At 43.5% G+C, this 17849-nt stretch overlaps 1 protein-coding gene across 1 annotated transcript in view; it reads right to left on the bottom strand.

The window, feature by feature from the left end:
* Nucleotides 1–5477, bottom strand: part of HELB (DNA helicase B) — a 29915-nt gene extending 24438 nt beyond the window's left edge. The window contains exons 1-3 of the mRNA XM_046661363.1: nt 5261–5477; nt 3076–3486; nt 1815–1984 (exon numbers count right to left, since the gene is read on the bottom strand). Of these exons, the coding sequence (XP_046517319.1) occupies nt 1815–1984; nt 3076–3486; nt 5261–5450 (771 nt within the window). The 5' untranslated portion in view covers nt 5451–5477. The remainder of the gene's footprint in view (nt 1–1814; nt 1985–3075; nt 3487–5260) is intronic.
* Nucleotides 5478–17849: the final 12372 nt, after the last annotated feature.

A 17849-nucleotide genomic window follows, 5' to 3' on the forward strand; every position in this document is an offset into this window, starting at 1 on the left:
CCTGATGAGCGGTGCCATGTCCGCGCCCAGGATCCGAACCGGCGAAACCCTGGGCCGCCTAAGCAGAGCGTGTGAATGTAACCACTAAGCCACAGGCCGGCCCACTCCTTGATTTTTCCTTAATTTTAGATATGTAGTATTAACTCCCTACTATGGAAAGTCTTTCTCTATGGGAGAGCTCTCTTTTATACCATCACCTCCACAAATGCTTCTTCTCCTCCCACCTTTGAAAAAAGTTTAAAGTATACATTTTGTTAACTGATTTTGGTTAAATTGGTGTAAGTAGGACTCAAAGCTGCGCCACACGACGTACCGTCGGTACATCAACTGTGGTGCGGAACTCGCGTGCACCGCGAGGTTAATGACTGCCTGTTTTCCTGGCTTGTCTAGTTTTCCATGTGCCTATCAACAAACCTGCCCAACTCCTACAGAAGAGGAACAGAACTCCTTCACCATGACGCACTCAGTGGGTCATCCACCAGCTCTATTTCTTTTTTTATTTCACGGAGTTACCCCTCCTGGAACCCTCCACACATTTTAAGGGCAGAATTGTGTCCCCCTAAAATTCTTATGTTGGAATCCTAGCCGCCAGTACCCCAGAATGTAACCATATTTGGAGACAGGGTCTTTAAAGAGGAGATTAAGTTAAAATGAGGTCATTAGGGTGGGCCCTGATCCAACAGGACTGGGGTCCCTCTAAGAAGAGGAGACTGGGACACAGAAGGAAGGCCATGTGCGGACACAGGGAGAAGACGCCACCTACAAGCTACGGACGGAGGCCTCCCTCAGAAGACACCAACCCCACCCACGCCGCGATTTCGGACCTGCGGCCTCGGAACCGTGAGAAGACAAGCTCCTGTGGTTCAAGCCACCCAGCTGGTGGTATTCGGTACAGCAGCCTGAGCAAACCAACACGATGCTTTCGGAAAGGACCTGACTCTGGATGACGGTTCACACGCCGACCAGAGGGACTTCAAGACTCCTCTTCCCACTGGAGTCCCAGAATGCCCACTGCTCTGCCTTTCTTCTCTACTAAATAAATACACATCCTAATCTAAGGTTCCAGAATCTTAGTTCTCAAAGCATACTGAAATGGTAGTCATTTTAAATAGGGAACAAAGTCATTAGTCCAGTATTTCCCAAACTGAGGGGGGGGGAGGGGGGTTCTGTAAACACTGCTGGGGTTCCAAGAATTATCTCAGAAATTTTTAATTGCATCTTCATTTGGGAAACCACATAACCAAGTACTTCCAAGATCGCAGTGCTACACTTGGTTTCCAATACTGCTGGACATGTACTGTATCACTTTACTATGCTCGGTCTCTAATAAGAACAGAAGTGGATGCATTTGTAAATGATATTATTGTGCCAAATAAACAATCAAATGCTACCACGATGTACCATATGAATAATGAAAGTCGGCAAACGTTCAAACAGGAAGGGGGGGGGGGGGGTGAGCTGCACAGCACAATGGATCTGCCAAACCCCTAAGAGCTCGTGTCTTCAATGAGCTCTGTATTCAAGTTGCAAATGGCAATTTAGTTACAGAAAAAATTTGCCATATTAAATTATATAACTAAATCATTGATAATTTGAATGTCATTTATTTTGTTATTTTGTTTTCCTTTATAAACCTATTGCATAAGACCTATAGACACAAGCAGTTTATATTTAGCTGTAACACTCAAAGAAAAATAAACCGACATGGAGGTCCATACAAATTTTTTTCCTTTGAAAGAGATGCAAAAGCTGTCAAGCCTGAGAAATCGTGCCTTATATAAGATCAGTGAACGCGAAGCAAACGTCTTACTTACTTTATGAAACCCAAGTTTCCATGGATGTGTTCTTAAAATCTCTTCTATCTTTCCCAGCACCTCTTGAGAACCTGAGCTGATGAGCTGTTTAAAGTGTCGAGGCAGAAGAACTGGAAGGAATTCCATCACCTTTGGAAACTGCAGAGCTCTCATTACATTTATAAACGGGACTACAGGGTATCAGAAAAGAACAAACCAAAACGTACAAATGAGCTCACAGAACAACTGATTGGATGACCTTTCTCGTTTAGCACAACCAGTTCAAGAAATCCAAATCAAAGAGATATTAACAAATTTACTTTAACCAGTAGGAAAAATGATCATATTGTAACAATTTCTTTTGTACTGAGATGGTTTTCATTGTGTTTAATGCCAAAATTTATGTTCTTTAAATGTTTAGATAACTAGTGCTTAGCCTTTTGTTTCCTTTTGCTCGCAAATAATCAGAATAAAAATTTTTTTTTGATTCACCCTGAGCTAACACCTGTTGCCAATCTTTCTCTTCTTTCTTTTTATGTGAGTTGCCACCATAGCATGGCCACTGACAGACGAGTGGTGTGGTTCCACACCCAGGAACCAAACCCAGGCTGCCAAAGCAGAATGTGCCAAACTTTAACCACTAGGCCATCAGGGCTGGCCCCAGGATAAAATTTTTGACCCAATGAAATAAAGCTAAATTCAAAGCGAACCATAAAAAATAAATCATTTACATATTAGTCTGTGTAATCATTTTTCTGAGTGTAATCATGATTCTTTGGTCACTGAAGTCATTCAATGATGTACTGCCAAATTTATTTGCTATAACTAAGAAATGAAGTATTCCAATATGTGAATGTCCAGATAACAAACCATATTAAAAATTTATTTTGAACCATTTTGGACTGAAACCTTTCCAGAATGGGTTACTGACATTCTTGTCTTTCTCCTCTATCTTCTTAAACAGAAGAATTGACAGCTGAACTTTTTCTTAATGACTCAAGATAATCCTACAGACACAAAGGTCAGAGGGAGATAAAATCACAGTTTTAGAGCTGGAAAGGAACTGAAGGAGCTTAAAGACCACCGCACTCAACCTCTTCACGTTAAGGATGATGAACCTGGAACGTCACTGACATATTCAAAAAGCGATACAAACACATTTTCATCAACCCGATTTAACAGACAGAATATCATGTCAAGATACTATAGTGCTAATATTTTAAACACATTAGTCATTAAGTATCTCAACGACACTAAAACTTGGTGAAAAAATCACACTTACTTTTGTTTTCCAGAGAAAAGCTCGTCTCGTTCCCCGGTAACGACTCTTCCCGTTCATTCTGTGTAGACTGTTTTTTATCATTCCCTCCATTTTTGAGGAAAGTTCTAAATGTTTCGTTAAGATTTTCAAAGGTGAGGTCATTAAAGCTTGATACTTCATCTACCCAGTCTAAAAATTTCATTTTAATATCATCGGGGATAGCACACTCTTTAAGAAAGAGCGAACAGATCTGCTTCTGATCTGGTGGTGACATGTCAGACAGCAAAAAGTACGACGGAAATCCTTGAACATGATAGCACTTCCTCGATCCCACCGGCTTCACTTGTAGCTTCACTCGCCACCAAGGACCCATCATTGGAAAACGTCCAAACACTTTACATTGCTCTTGAGTGTTTTCATCCAAAATCATAACTTAAAAAACAAAGTTAATTTCGGATATTTTTAAACTTCTTTCCCAAGGCTTTATCAAATCCACCATTTCCTCTAATCTCACCATAGCTCCCTGTATAGATGTCTATTAGGGTGTCTACACTCCACTTACCTCTTTGTCTCCCTCTACTACACTGTGGCCAGCCCTGGTGGTCTAGTGGTTAAGATTTGGGGCTCTCACCACCAGCCGTGGCCTCGGTTCCTGTCCCAGTCAGGGAACCATACCACCAGTCTGTCAGCTGTCATACTGTGACAGCTGCATGTTGATGTGATACTGAAAGCTATGCCACCAGGATTTCAATAGTAACCTTCATGAGTTTCTTAAAAAAATGCCATGATCCCTCCCACCACAGGGCCTTTGCATAAGCTGTTCCAGCTGCCTTAAATGTTCTCTTCCTTACTGTTTACCCCATTTAGTACAGACCTCGGCTTAACTGTCACTTCCTCAGGAAAGCCTTCCCTGAATCTTATAACTATAACCTCTCATAGCACTAGTTACTATTCCTTCTAAGCGCTGGGTAATATAGTTACTTCTGTGATTATTTAAAGAATGTTTAACTCACTATCAGGTAATCTCCATTAAGACAGCAACCTCATCATCTTACCTCTCCAGGGTACCCCAGGAATAAACACCTTGCTTTGAACGTGGTAGCCAGTCACTAATACTTTTAGGATAAATGACTAAACGCTCCATAAATACTTGAAAATTAATTAAAGTCAAATAAAATTTAAAATTCAGCTCCTCCGTTGCACTAGCTGCATTTGAAGTTCTCAACAGCCACATGTGGCTGGTGGCTATGGTACCAGACAGTGCAAATATAGAATAAGGCCACCATCACAGAAAATTCCACTGGCCAGCACTGGCCTGAACATTAAAATATTCTTAACTATCAGTCACAATGTACACACAGCTGGCACGATTTACAGCACAGGAAACCACACAAGGTAAATATGGATCATGAGGTTATTAACACAAGTGAACGACTCAACAATGACTTGAGGTGTTTCATGCGTGTGTTTTCTAAGTAGCTGAAAAATACTCTGACTTCAGGCAGGACAAGGAAAGAGTTACAAGCCCTGATGCCCAGTGTGAATACACGCTCGGCGTGCACCGTCCCCTCCACTATAAAACGACCTCAAAGAGCTGTGAGATGATACTTGTAGGGCAGAAGCTTAACACACAGCATCAGCTCAAGACCCTGCTGTCGTCATTATTAACATCAGTTTATGCTAAGTAGGACCAACAGAGAGGCCCACCCCAAAGGCAGTCTGTCAGCAGCGGGGGCGCCTCCCTTAAGAGAGACCAGGACAGGAAGGTTTATGGCTCCCGGGACCCCATCACCCACCCCATCCCCCTTCCCATCCCCTGCCCCCATCTCCCGTCCCCATCCCCCATCCCATCCCGCGCCCCCATCTCCGGAACCCATCGCTTGACTCCATCCCCGGACCCCACTCCCAGACCCTAGCCCATCGCCTGCCCCCATCCCCGGACCCGAAGCCCGGGCCCCATCCCATTCTGCAGCCCCATCCCCGATCCCATCCCTGGGCCCCATCCTCCATCCCATCCCGTCCTCTGACCCCATCCCCCGCCCCCACCCCCGGACCCCATCCCGGGATCCCACCCCCGGACCCCATCCCCCGACCCCACTCCCGGAGCCTAGCCTATCCCCCAGCCCATCCCCCGCGCCCATCCCCGGACCCCATCCCGGGCCCCAGCCCATCCCCAGACCCCAACCCGGAGCAGGTGGTCGCTCACCGCGCTGGCGCCCCGGGAGGCCGCCCGCCCTCAAGCCGCCACTGCACAGCTCCTCGGCGTCCACGAACCCCGGGTCGTCGTCGTCCTCCTCCGCATCCTCCTTCAGGTAGTCGTCGTCCTCCTCCGCCAGGTCCTTGAATGGGAGCAGACGTCCCCGCACTTCGCGCACGGTCCACTGCACGCCAGCCATGGCTGTGTTCTGCGAAACGAAACCCAAACTCTGGAAACCACGCGCCCGGCGCCCGGCCAGCCCCAGCCAATCAGCTCGGCGCCGAAGGCCGCCGCTCCCGGGGACGCCCCCGCCGCGGCCAGCGCGCGCCACCGGGCGGCCAGGCTCCGCCCCCGGGCCCGGGAGGGCGGGGCTGCTCCGGGCGGGTTTCTGCAAAAAAAATAAAAGTAACGATAAACCAGAAATTACTGAAACGGGGTAGAGGAGACAGAGATGGAGCAAGATCTCTAAGGTTAACGTTTTCTAACGCTTTGACTTCTGAACCAAAAGAAATAAAAAGCAAAACCTACAATTGGATACAAACAAAAACAAATGAATCTATCAAACGTATAACATAACCTCTCAGGGAAAAAGAACTACTTCGAGTTACTTTTGAATACTTTGAATAAATATTTTAAGTTACTCTGACTATACGCTCTTAGTAGGTTATATTCTGAGGACAAAAGAGCTATAAAGTAATTTTAAACTTCACTCACTATGGTTAATGTGAGCTGTAATATTGGCACTGTCATTTTGAATCATTACGTATTGTAGGATAAAGCAAATAAGTAAATGTATTCCTATTTATCAAATGAAGGTTTTTATGTACATGAAAAGAAATACAAACGTTAAAAAAAGAAGTTAAGAAAAACTCCCAGTATTACACTTGAAAAGGAAATATCAATATGAGCTTGTGATTTCTTAAAATATACTTTCTAGCTCTGTCTACCGAAAGAGCCTGATAGCAACGTCCCCCCGGGAGCTCTGATCATGCCTGCCACCCTAATCTTGGTTTTGGAACACCATTTCTCATTAAAAGCGATGGAGGCTTCTTGAGAAATAGCTGATCCCACCTCTGGGACAGGGAAAGCGCCAGGTGAGTCTGGGACTTCTTATTCCCCAAGGCAAGGAAGCACTCAAAAACAAATGGCGTTGTGATAGAAGGAGTCAGGAGCCAGCTTGAAGGGCTTCCCCCTAGCCGAATTTAGGGAGATTCCGGTGTCAAAAAGAATAGTGACTGCAGTCAACTGTAACACACTGAGTAAAATAGAAACTGATGTGTCTACTGTGATACTCACTGAAAAAAAAAATTTAAAGGAAGAAAGAAAAAAATAGGAAAGGAAGAATAGACTATCAGTTAAGAAATTTAAGAATAAAACTATAAAACACTACTTTGTAACCCCCAGTGTAATAACTGATTCAAGTGAGGACCACCCAAGGATCCTGAGACCTCAAGTGAGAGGTCATTGGGAAAACGATAGTCTCAGAGCTAGAAAGATTACAGATCGCAAGGGGAAAATGTACCTTTAAAATGGAGATAGTTGTCAGTCACCCCTTATTCAGGTTATCAAACTTAGTGTCATTAATGGGACAAACTGATGTTGTATGTCTCGTGCAATATGATGTACATAAGATCAGTACGAAGTATTCTTGCCAAAAATACTTAACCTGATTTTAATCCAGGCTCTAGGCCAGCATTGTCCAATGGAAATATAATGAGAACCACACAGGTAATTTAAAAGTTTCTATGGGCCGTCCCGTGGCCAAGTGGTTAAGTTCACACACTCTGCTTGGGCAGCCCCGGGTTTCAATGGTTCGGATCCTGGGCGCGGACATGGCGCCACTTGTCAGGCCGTGCTGAGGCGGCATCCCACATTCCACAACTAGAAGGACCCACAACTAAAACATACAACTATGTATACCGGGGGGCTTTGGGGAGAAAAAGGAAAAAATAAAACCTTAAAAAAAAAAGTTTCCAGTAGCCACACTTAAAAAAAAGAAACAGGTCATATGAATTTTAGTGATACATTTTATTTAATTCAATATATCCAAAATATTATTATTTCAGCATGGCAATCAATATAAAAATTATTAATGAAGTATTTTCATGCTTGTTTTCATCCTAAGTCTCTGAAATGGGGGGTGTGTTTTATCTTTACAGCACACTTTAATTTGAACTAGCCATGTTTCAAGTGCCCAATAACCACATGTGGCTGGGGACCACCAAACTGGCCGGCACAGTTCTAGACCCAATTTCCAGTTTTCCCAAAATCCAAGGAATTAGGAACAAACTAAATAATACCATGAGGAAACAGAAAGACCTAGAACAGAGGTCAGAAAACTATTTTGGGGGCCAGGCCAGTGGCATAGTGGTTAAGTTTGTGTGCTCGGCTTCAGCAGCCCAGGGCTCGCAGGTTCGGATCCCAGGCACAGACCCATACACCGCTCCTCAAGCTATGCTGTGGTGGCATCCCACATACAAAACAGAGGGAGATTGGCACAGATGCTAGCTCAGGGCCAATCTTCCTCACCAAAACAAAAAAAAAAAAAAAAGGAAAGAAAGAAAGAAAAAGAAAACTTCTTTTGTAAAGGGCCAGATAGTAAATATTTTGGGTTTTGCAGGCATAATTCCCCCTCCTCCTCCACTTTCTCCTCCTCCTCCTCTTCCTCCTTCTCCTCCTCTTTTTCCTTTTTATTCTTTTTCTCCTTTTAATAATCCTTTAAAAATGTAAAAACTATTCTTAGCTCTAGGGTTGTGTAAAAACAAGCCACAATTTGCCCACACCTAATCTAGTATGTGGGTCATTTGACAAGACAACTAACTTGGATTTTTCTAAAAAGTCAATGTCATGGGAACAAAGGGCAGGAAGGAACAAAGGGGGTCCAGGATGGACAGAGTCTGGGGTTAAGAGTGTGAGGAGCGGGTATGAGCTGAGGCTGGAGAGAGAAGCAGGTGGAGCCAGGTCTCACAGTGATTCCGAAGGCCACAGTAAGGTCACTGAGAAGCCACTGAAGGTTTTAAACACAGGCTTAACCGTTTTTTTTCTGAAAGCGTGATTGTTCATCTCACATAAACCAGGCTCTCATTTCAATGTTCACTTGAAACCTATCTAGAAAATGCTTTTTAAATAAATCAATTAATCTGAATCATGGAGCAAAGAATTTCAGTATATCATTCTTATTGCTTCTCACACAGAAAGTTTTTTTCCTATGTTACATATAATGTGTTTTCTGGTTATTTGAAATACATTTGTTTCAGCGTGCCTGGAGGTATCAGGGCGGGTGACACACTGTGAAGTTATCATTAGTAAAACCTACACATTTTATTGGGAGAGCGGGGAGGGAATGAGGTTTTGTGGCCCGTGTAATCAATGTGATGAGGTAAAGCACACAATTAAGGTGTAGTCGTGATAATGATGGTTTCGCAGTTACATGAAAGCACTTCAAATTAATTTATCCTGATGAATGTTTAAATTAGCATTTTGTCTGTTTTGTTGTTAAAGTGGGATCCAAAAGGGAATGGCAGAATTAAGACAAGAAATGTTAAATAATAGGATTACTAAAGAGATTGGTAATTACACACAGAGCAGAAATTATACTAAAAATGTGTTAGCTTTCATTCAGTCGACAGATATGCATATGTGTGGCAGGTAGTACTGTTGTCCCCTGATACCTGGCTCCCCTCTCCTTCTGGGCACACAGTAGGACTGTACCTACTTGAAGTTAGTCATGGCCACCTCACTTGATTTGGCCAATGAAACAAAGGTAACACATCACTTCAGGGTGGAAGCGCTTAATTTCAGGCGCTCACCTCCCCACTCCGGTTGCTGTTTGCCTTGGTGACTGTGGGAACGTGAGGTGCAACAATGAGCCGTTGGATAATGGACAACTGCCCTGGAGAGTTACCTTGACCTGCAGGAGGCTTTGAATAAATGAAAATAAATCTTTGTTGCGTTAACCCACGAAGACCGTGGAGTTGTCTCCCATGTCAACAGAACCTAGCCGATCCTTCCTGACACAATACGGATCGTGCATTAGACGGTTGTGTTTGGTGGGTACAGCGAGAGACATAAGGAAGCAGTAATGGCCCTTGCCAACAAGTTTCTGTAATTTAATTAAAATATGTAGATTGGGAGTTAATGGAACAAGGGAATGGAAAATTGCACTGGAGGCCTGATTCAGAGGACCTTTGAATGCCAAAACACTGCGATAGCACTATGGGGTTCCAAAATGGATTTAAGGAGGCATAGAGCACTACCCACAAAGAGCTGACATCTGGTTCCATAATTCTCTAACCAGGAATCCAGACTCCTGGTAGGCAGATGGTGATACACCAGAAAGGGATGAAAAGACTCAAGAGAAAAGGCTTTTTGGAGTATGCAATTGATTCATGTTATGTTATTTAATACATTCTTTTTATATTTAAAAAAATAAAGATATATTAAATGGAATGAAAAATTGGCATAAATTTTTAAGGCAAAAGATCAACCTTAAAAGTAATTTCACCTTTGGGAGGACAGGTTGAGCAATACCTGAAGACCCCAGGAGGCATTTATGCCTCTTCTGTGCTGTGGGCACTTCAGTGGAAATGTTGATGTAATTAGTCGACACTGATGCTACGCCCTGGTCTCTAAATGTTACACTCAAAGGAGCGGCCCCAGTCACCTCGACTGCCATTCAATTTAGTTTGCATTATTACATAAGTTTTTACTCAAGCTAAAATATTTGTAAGATTGAATCCATGCCCTTATATTTCTGTTTCAGTATATGAGTTTTTAAGTCATAGGAGAGCATGTTGATAAAAAATTGTTGTCTTCTTAAATCTATTTTCTAGAAGCTCCTTTCCTAAAAAAAACTGCAAGATCGAGGTGAGCACATCAATTCTGCTCCCACAGAAAGATGCTGCTGCGGATGGGTCCCTAGTTAGCCATAATTGGTCCTTATTTGCTAAGCATTTGATGAAAATTATTATTAATATTATTATTATTTTGAGGAAGATTAGCCCTGAGCTAACTATTGCCAATCCTCCTCTTTTTGCTGAGGAAGCCTGGCCCTGAGGTAACATCCATGCCCATCTTCCTCTGCTTTATATGTGGGACGCCTACCACAGCATGACTTGCCAAGCGGTGCCATGTCCACACCCGGGATCCGAACTGGCAAACCCCGGGCTGTGGAGAAGCGAAACATGCAAACTTAACCGCTGCGCCACCGGGCCGGCCCCTGATGAAAATTATTGATCTCATCTTATACAATAAGCGAAAAAAAGCAGCAAAAGTTTGGAAAGTATTAGTAAGAAGAAGCAAATGATTACAACACTTGTATTCAGTCAATATCTATTTCAGGACAGTTACTATTGTGGGTACTGGAGAAGAACAGTGGACAAAAGAAACCTAGCCCCTGGATGTTCTAGTGGGAGGAGGGAGTCAAAGAGCAAGAAAATATAAATATCAGTGATGATGAGTACTAGGAGCAAAAATAAAAGAGAATGGAGGGAAAGAGGGATAGAGAAGCACTGGAGTAGAGATTTGTTATTCAGCTGTGGTGACTGATGGAAACAGAAGCAGAGATGTTATTAAACTGACATTGATAAGACAGGATGTTATGTCAGCTATAGGATGAATTATTGAACAGAAGGAATGCAAATCAGGGAACCAGTGAAAAGTGTTATGTTTATGCAATATTGCCGTGATCCGCAATAGACGAAGAAGATTGACTTCATGGAATAGAGGTACATGGAGAGCTTCACAAGGTCAGTGTTCTCGCCGAAGTCAAACTGCTGCAGATGAGCGGGAATGTTTTCCTGGGTTTATTTTAAATGGCTGGAAAATTCCCCCCATTTGTGAAAAAATTACATGTACAACATCTACTTTTGGCCAAGGACAAAAAACATCCCCAGCTTTTGATGCATTGGAGAAAAGTAAGATATAAAGAACTGGGTTGGAATAATAAGGAGCAAAACTGGAAGGGATGGCTGAAGGAGAGGCAAGAAGTAGAATGCAGAAAGAGAATCACACTGAGGAGAAAGGAAGCAGATGCCCGCCAGGAGAGAAAAGAATCTGGAAATTCTCTTTAAAAAAAAAAAGCCATAATGCTGTAATAACACCTCATTTCACTAAATGGTAGATTTCATTAAGGAATGCAAAACCTCTGAAATTCCATTTTTGGTGGAAGAAAACAGAATTTGGAGAGTGCAAAGAGAATGCTTTCACACTCAGAAAATAGAACATTTGCGTATTTTTAACTTTTTCCTGAAAATATAAACAATAATAATGGCTAATTTTTGATTGTTTCCACCGTGCCAATCATGGAGTACTTTCTGTGAATTCACTCATTTGCTCTTCACGACAGTACCTGAAGTAGGCACCATTAAAATGCCCATTTTACTCATGAGGAAACTGCGAGCGAGGGTAAAATGACCAGCTTAAGGCCGGAAGTGGCTGAGCCAGGATGTGAACCCAGGGAGTCTGGCTCCAATACCAACGCTTTTTGCTGCTCCATGTTCAGGCATAGCTCTGAGCTCTCAGGTACTGTGCACACACCCAGGACACACTGGGTGTGTGGGGGACAAGGGGGTGAAGCAAATTCCTCTGTGATTTGTTGCCTCTCTCTTTTTTGTTTGAGATTTGTAAAACATACACACACTTCTTTGAGATCTTAGAACAGATTTAAAACAATTGTAAAGATACCTACAACAGGATGTCATCAATAAGTGACAAATAACTCAAAATGCACGGAGCTTCTTATTTTTCACACAGCCGCTGGGTCAATCTGTAAGAACTCTATACTCAGGGGTCTAAGATTAATAGCACACGTGGGAGACATGCGTGCTCTCTACCTCTTTCCTGGCTGGCTCTGTTTTGGAGACATTATTGTTGGCTGACATCTTCCCCATTATATTTGACCATGACTTCATATTTTGAGAAAAACTACTTCTTAACAGTTCCCACACTGCTCCTGAAAAAAGCTGCACCTATTATCTCTTTGCTAAATCATATCATTGCTAAATGACGGGGTTAAGCACAGGCTTTGAGGCATTTCTGTGGTGGGGAATCCACCTAAAAAGATGAGACTCAGATATCAGTACCTCTAATTAACCCCTAAGCTGTGTCTATGCTTCCTCCTCCTCTAGAATATCTCCTTGATGGCCCCTTCATTACTGCGCCACACTCAGAGCCATTCTTACGGGATGCAGTGCTGCACAAATGTTTTTTGGAGGGCCTCTGTCTGTATAAACAATTTAAGCAACCCTAAATCAGCATGCCAGTGCCATTCTGACAGCCCAATCTCACACAACCCTTTAAAAAAAAATACTGCATTACCCAGTGGGCATGATTGACTGGCCAGGTCACCCTCCCCGAAGCAGGGCTTGGTCACAGAGCCCCGGGATGACTTCATAAGCATCAGTCATGGAGCAACTTAAGATATCTGGTTAACTCCGCTCATTGACAGCAGGTGGGAGAGCGTCCTGGAAAGAGAGAAGCTGCGACTGAGCCCACATGGGGCCCCAGTTCTTGCTTGGAGTGCCCCATCCAGATGGATGCCAATCCAATCTCAGTGGGTCCCAAGTACCAGAGAGGGTCTAAGAAGACCTGAGGAGGTCACTTCAAAGAGTGAGACCCTCCACTGCCTGGGGCCCTTATTAGGAGCTCTGATTGCCTGAGTCTAAGAGTCACACCCACATCTTATTCTGTACCCTTCTCACCTAGCTTATGACAGCGTCCTCATGGTTGGCCTCAAAACCTCCACCTTCTCTCTTTTTGTGTCCGTTATCCTCCAAGAACAAACGTATTATTAAGATTTTGCTGTCTTACTTTGCACCAGTTTCATGTTGCACCAGATACTAAGACATATGAACGCCACTGCTGTGCCCTCGGTTAGATTCTGGATCCAATCCCCTCTCATCAGGAACACTACTCCAGGAATTCTCCCCTCTCTCCTGTATCATTCATTTTTCTCTCTCTCCTGAATTATTTCCATCAGAAACATGCCATCTTCACAATCCTTTCTTTGTCCTCACATCCCCCACCAGCTGCCATCCCATTTCTTTGCTCTCCTGCAGAACACCACTGCAAGGGGTATCTGCACTTATTCATGCCCCGTTCCTCTCCTCCAGGGCTGACCTGGGCCTTAGTTCAGGTTGTGCCCTGCACAAAGGCATTCGGCAGAGGGCGCACGGGCAGAGGCTGAAAGCTAGTCGGTTCTTTGCTTGCCAAGCAGAATGCTTGACACAGGCCTTTGTCATCCTTGAGGAAGAAAGAACATTTTGAAATCCATCTACCCAGAGGCACCACCCTTTCCAGTTCGCCAGCCTGAAGCATGCTCCTTGTCCCAATTTGCACAAAGGTCCTCTATGTGCTGATTGCCCTGTTCCCCTGGGCTTTGTTAACCCACTGCAGTCAGACTTCTACCCTCATTGTTCTCCTGAAATTCCTCTGGTCCAAGGTCACCAATGACCCCCACATGGCTAAATCCAATGTTTAGTGAGGTCATTTCCTATTGCCGCTGTAACAAATTACCACAAACTTACTGTTTAAAATGACACAAATTTATCATCACGCAGTCTTGGAGGTCAGAAGTTCAAAACGGGTCCAATCAGACTGATTTCCTTCTGGAGGCTGTCGGGGACAAGTCTTTCCTTGCCGCTAATCTCTCCAACCTATGCTTCATTGTCGCATCTCCTTCTCTGCCTCTGACTAGGAACCTCTTGCCTCCCTCTTATAAAGACACTGTGATTACATTGGACCTGCCTGGACAATCCAGAATAATCTTCCCATCTCAAGATGCTCAACGTAATCATGTCTACAAAGTCCCTCTTGCATGTAAAGTAACATGTTCCCAGTTCTGGGGATGAGGACCTGAGCGTCTTTGGGGGGTCATTACTCAGCCCACCACAGTTACTTCTCAGTTGTCCTCCTACTTGACTCATCAGCAGTATTTGACGCACGTGATCTCTCCGTCTGCCTTGAGACATTGTTGTCCCTTGGTTTCTGGGACGCCACAATCTCTTGGTTGCCCTCCTTTCTCATGGCTGCTGCTGCTCAGTCGTCTCCCTGGCTGGTCTCGCTATTCCCCCGACCACTTGGCCTTTGGGCTCCTCTTCTCTGCCTAGACCCCCTCCTTTCAGTCTCATGTCTTTAAATATCATCTATCTCCTGTGATTCTTAAATTTGTATTAGTGTCTGTACCTCTCTTTTGAACTACAAACTTGGATTTCCAACTGCCTGCTCAACACCTCCATTTAGATCTCGATAGACATTTAAAACATAACGTGGCCAAATATGGCTTCCTGACCTTTCTGCCTCCTCGGGTCTGTACCACATACAGTCTTTCCCATCTCGGTTGACAACAACTTCATCCTTTTGGCTGCTCTAGCCAAACTCTTTGGATCCATCCCAACTCCTCTCTGTCTCTGATATCTCAGATCCAATCCATCAATAAACCTCACTGGGTCTACCTTCAAAATACAATAGTCTCCCCTTATCTGCTGTTTCACTCTCCACAGTTTCAGTTACCTGCAGTCAACCGTCTTCCGAAAATGTTAAACAGAAAATTCCAGAAATAAACAATTCATAAGTTTTAAATTGCTTGCCATTCTGAGTGGTGTGATGAAATCTTGTGCTGTCCCAGCTCCGTCCTGCCCAGGACACAACTCATCCCTTCGTCCAATGGACCCACGCTGTAGACGCCACCTGCCCATCAGTCTCTTGGTAGCTGTCTCAGTCATCAGATGACTGTCACGATATTGCAGTGCTTGTGTTCATGTCACCTTTATTTTACTTAGTAATGGCCCCAAAGTGCAAGAGCAGTGAAGCTGGCAATTCAGATATGCCAAAGAGAAGCCATAAAGTGCTTCCTTTAAGTGAAAAGGTGAAAGTTCTCAACTTAATAAGGAAAGAAAAAAAATCGTATGCTGAGGTTGCTAAGATCTACGGTAATTTTTATTACAATATATTATTATAATTGTTCTATTTTATTATTAGTTATTGCTGTTCATCTCTTACTGTGCCTAACTTATAAATCAAACTTTATCATAGGTATGTATGTAGAGAAAAAAACATAGTATATATGGGGTTCGGTACTAGCCATGGTTTCAAGCATCCACAGGGGCTCTTGGAACGTACCCCTGTGGATAAGGGGGGATGACCGTACCCAAAATTGAGCCACCTCCTGCCGTCTCCTCTGCTTTCACTAGTCCCATCTCTGTGCCAGCTTGTTGCAATAGCCTCCTAACTCATCCCCTGCTTCCCATTTTGCATCCTGAGCCTTTTCTCAACAGAGCAGTCATGGTGATCCTTTTAAAACAGGTCTTAGTATCTTCCTCCTTTGCTCAAAGCCCTGCCACGGCCCCACATCACACTGGGTGAAAGCCAAGCCTGAGAATTCCTACGCGCTCTTCCGCCCATCACTCATGCAACAGTCTCTCCTCCTGCTTGCCCCGTTGCTCATTCTGCGTCAGCTACGCTCTTCCCTTTCTTGCTCCTTGAACCCTTCAGACATGCTTCTACCTTAGGGCCCTTGTGCTGTCTGCTCGCTCTGTCTGGAATAGTCTCGCCCAGGTGTCTGTGTCGCTACCTCCCTCACTGTCTTTGAGCCTGTGCTCAAACATTATCTTCTCAATGGGGCTTTCCCCGTCCACTCTGCCAAAGGCCCTTGGTGGGAATGGGAACCACTAGAGCCTTTTGAAAGTGATTGCGTAGTGTCTCCTAAAATATATCGACACATCCTTTAATACAGCGCCTCCATTTTGGAGAGTCTCTCCCATAGAAAGCAGAGAAGCACCACTGTGTGAGCCTAAATTTATATGGACGGGGGCCAGCCCTATGGCCGAGTAGTTAAGTTCACACTCTCTGCTTTGGTGGCCCAGGGTTCGCAGGTTCAGATCCTGGGCGTGGACATGGCACTGCTCATCAAGCCACGCTGTGGCAGCATCTCATATACAAAATAGAGGAAGACTGGCACAGATGTTAGCTCAGGGCCAATCTTCTTCACTAAAAAGCAAAAGCAACTTGAAGAATAAGTCCATAAAAAAAAGAAAAGAAAATTTATATGGCTATTTGTTGCACCATTTTTCATAGGCTAGGAAGCAACTAGAAACAATCTGTTCATCAATAGAAAAGTGGTTGTATAAATACCACATCTTCCTTGTCCATTCGTCCCTTGATGGGCACCTAGGTTGCTTCCAAGTCTTGGCTATTGAGAATAATGCTGCAATGAACATAGGGGTGTAAGTATCTTTATGCCTTTGTGTTTTCAAGTTCTTTGGATAAATACCCAGCAGTGGGATAGCTGAAACATATGGTAGATCTATCCTTAATTTTCTGAGGATACCCCATACTGCTTTCCATAGTGGCTGCACCAGTTTGCACTCCCACCAGCAGTGAACAACGGTTCCCTTCTCTCCACATCCTCTCCAACATTTGTTGTTTCCTGTCTTGTTAATTATAGCCATTCTGACTGGAGTGAGGTGATACCTCATTGTAGTTTTGATTTGCATTTCCTTGATAGCTAATGATGATGAGCATCTTTTCATATGCCTGTTGGCCACCCCTATATCTTCTTTGGAGAAATCTCTCTTCGGATCCTTTGCCCATTTCTTAATTGGATTGTTGGTTTTTTTGTTGTTGAGCTGTATTGGTTCTTTGTATATTTTGGATATTAACCCCTTATCTGATATATGGTTTGCAAATATCTTCTCCCAATTGTTAGGATGTCTTTTCATTTTGTTGATGTGCTATTTATACACGATGTACTACTACTCAGCCATAAGAAATGATGAAATCTGGCCATTTGTGACATGGATGGACCTTGAGGGTATTATGCTGAGTGAAATAAGTCAGAGGGAGAAAGTCAAATACCATATGATCTCACTCATAAGTAGAAGATAAAAACAATGACAAACACATAGCATTGGAGATTGGGTTGGTGGTTACCATAGGGGAAGAGGGGAGAGGGGAGAGCAAAAGGGGTGACTAGGCTCACATGTGAGGGGATGCACTATAATTAGTTTTCGGGTGGTGAACATGATGTAATCTACACAGAATTCGAAATACATTATGATGTAGATCTGAAAATAAATTAATTAATTTAAAAAAAGAGAAGTGGTTGAATTAATGATAGTAAATCATATTAAAGAACATTATGCAGCTATTAGAAAGAAGTAAGTTAGATACATGGTTCTAAGCTGAAGGATGGCAATGCTGCATAATTAAGTGAAAGCGCCACGTTGCAGAGTAATGGGTAAAGTATTATCACATTTTTGAAAAACAAAAACAAAACAAAAATCCACAGAACTGTTTTAAGACCACAGGAAAAGTGTGGCTGGATACACACTAAGTTCTTAATATCAGCTACCTAAAAGGTTTGGGAATAGAGCAGAAAAACAATTTACTTTTTCTTGAAATACCTTTGTATTGTTTCATTCACTAAAATGTGCACATTATAGTTCTTATTTCTTTAAACTGCCGACAACTCCATAACAACTTGCTTCCTATGACCTCATCAGCCCATTTCATTCATTCCAGCATTTGCTGATCTCCCACATGTGTCAGGCACTATGCCAGATGCAGAGTTACAGGACAGACAGAGCGTGGTGGGGGTGGA

This window comes from Equus quagga, chromosome 1, assembly GCF_021613505.1.
Source record: "Equus quagga isolate Etosha38 chromosome 1, UCLA_HA_Equagga_1.0, whole genome shotgun sequence".
Taxonomy (NCBI): Eukaryota; Metazoa; Chordata; class Mammalia; order Perissodactyla; family Equidae; genus Equus; species Equus quagga.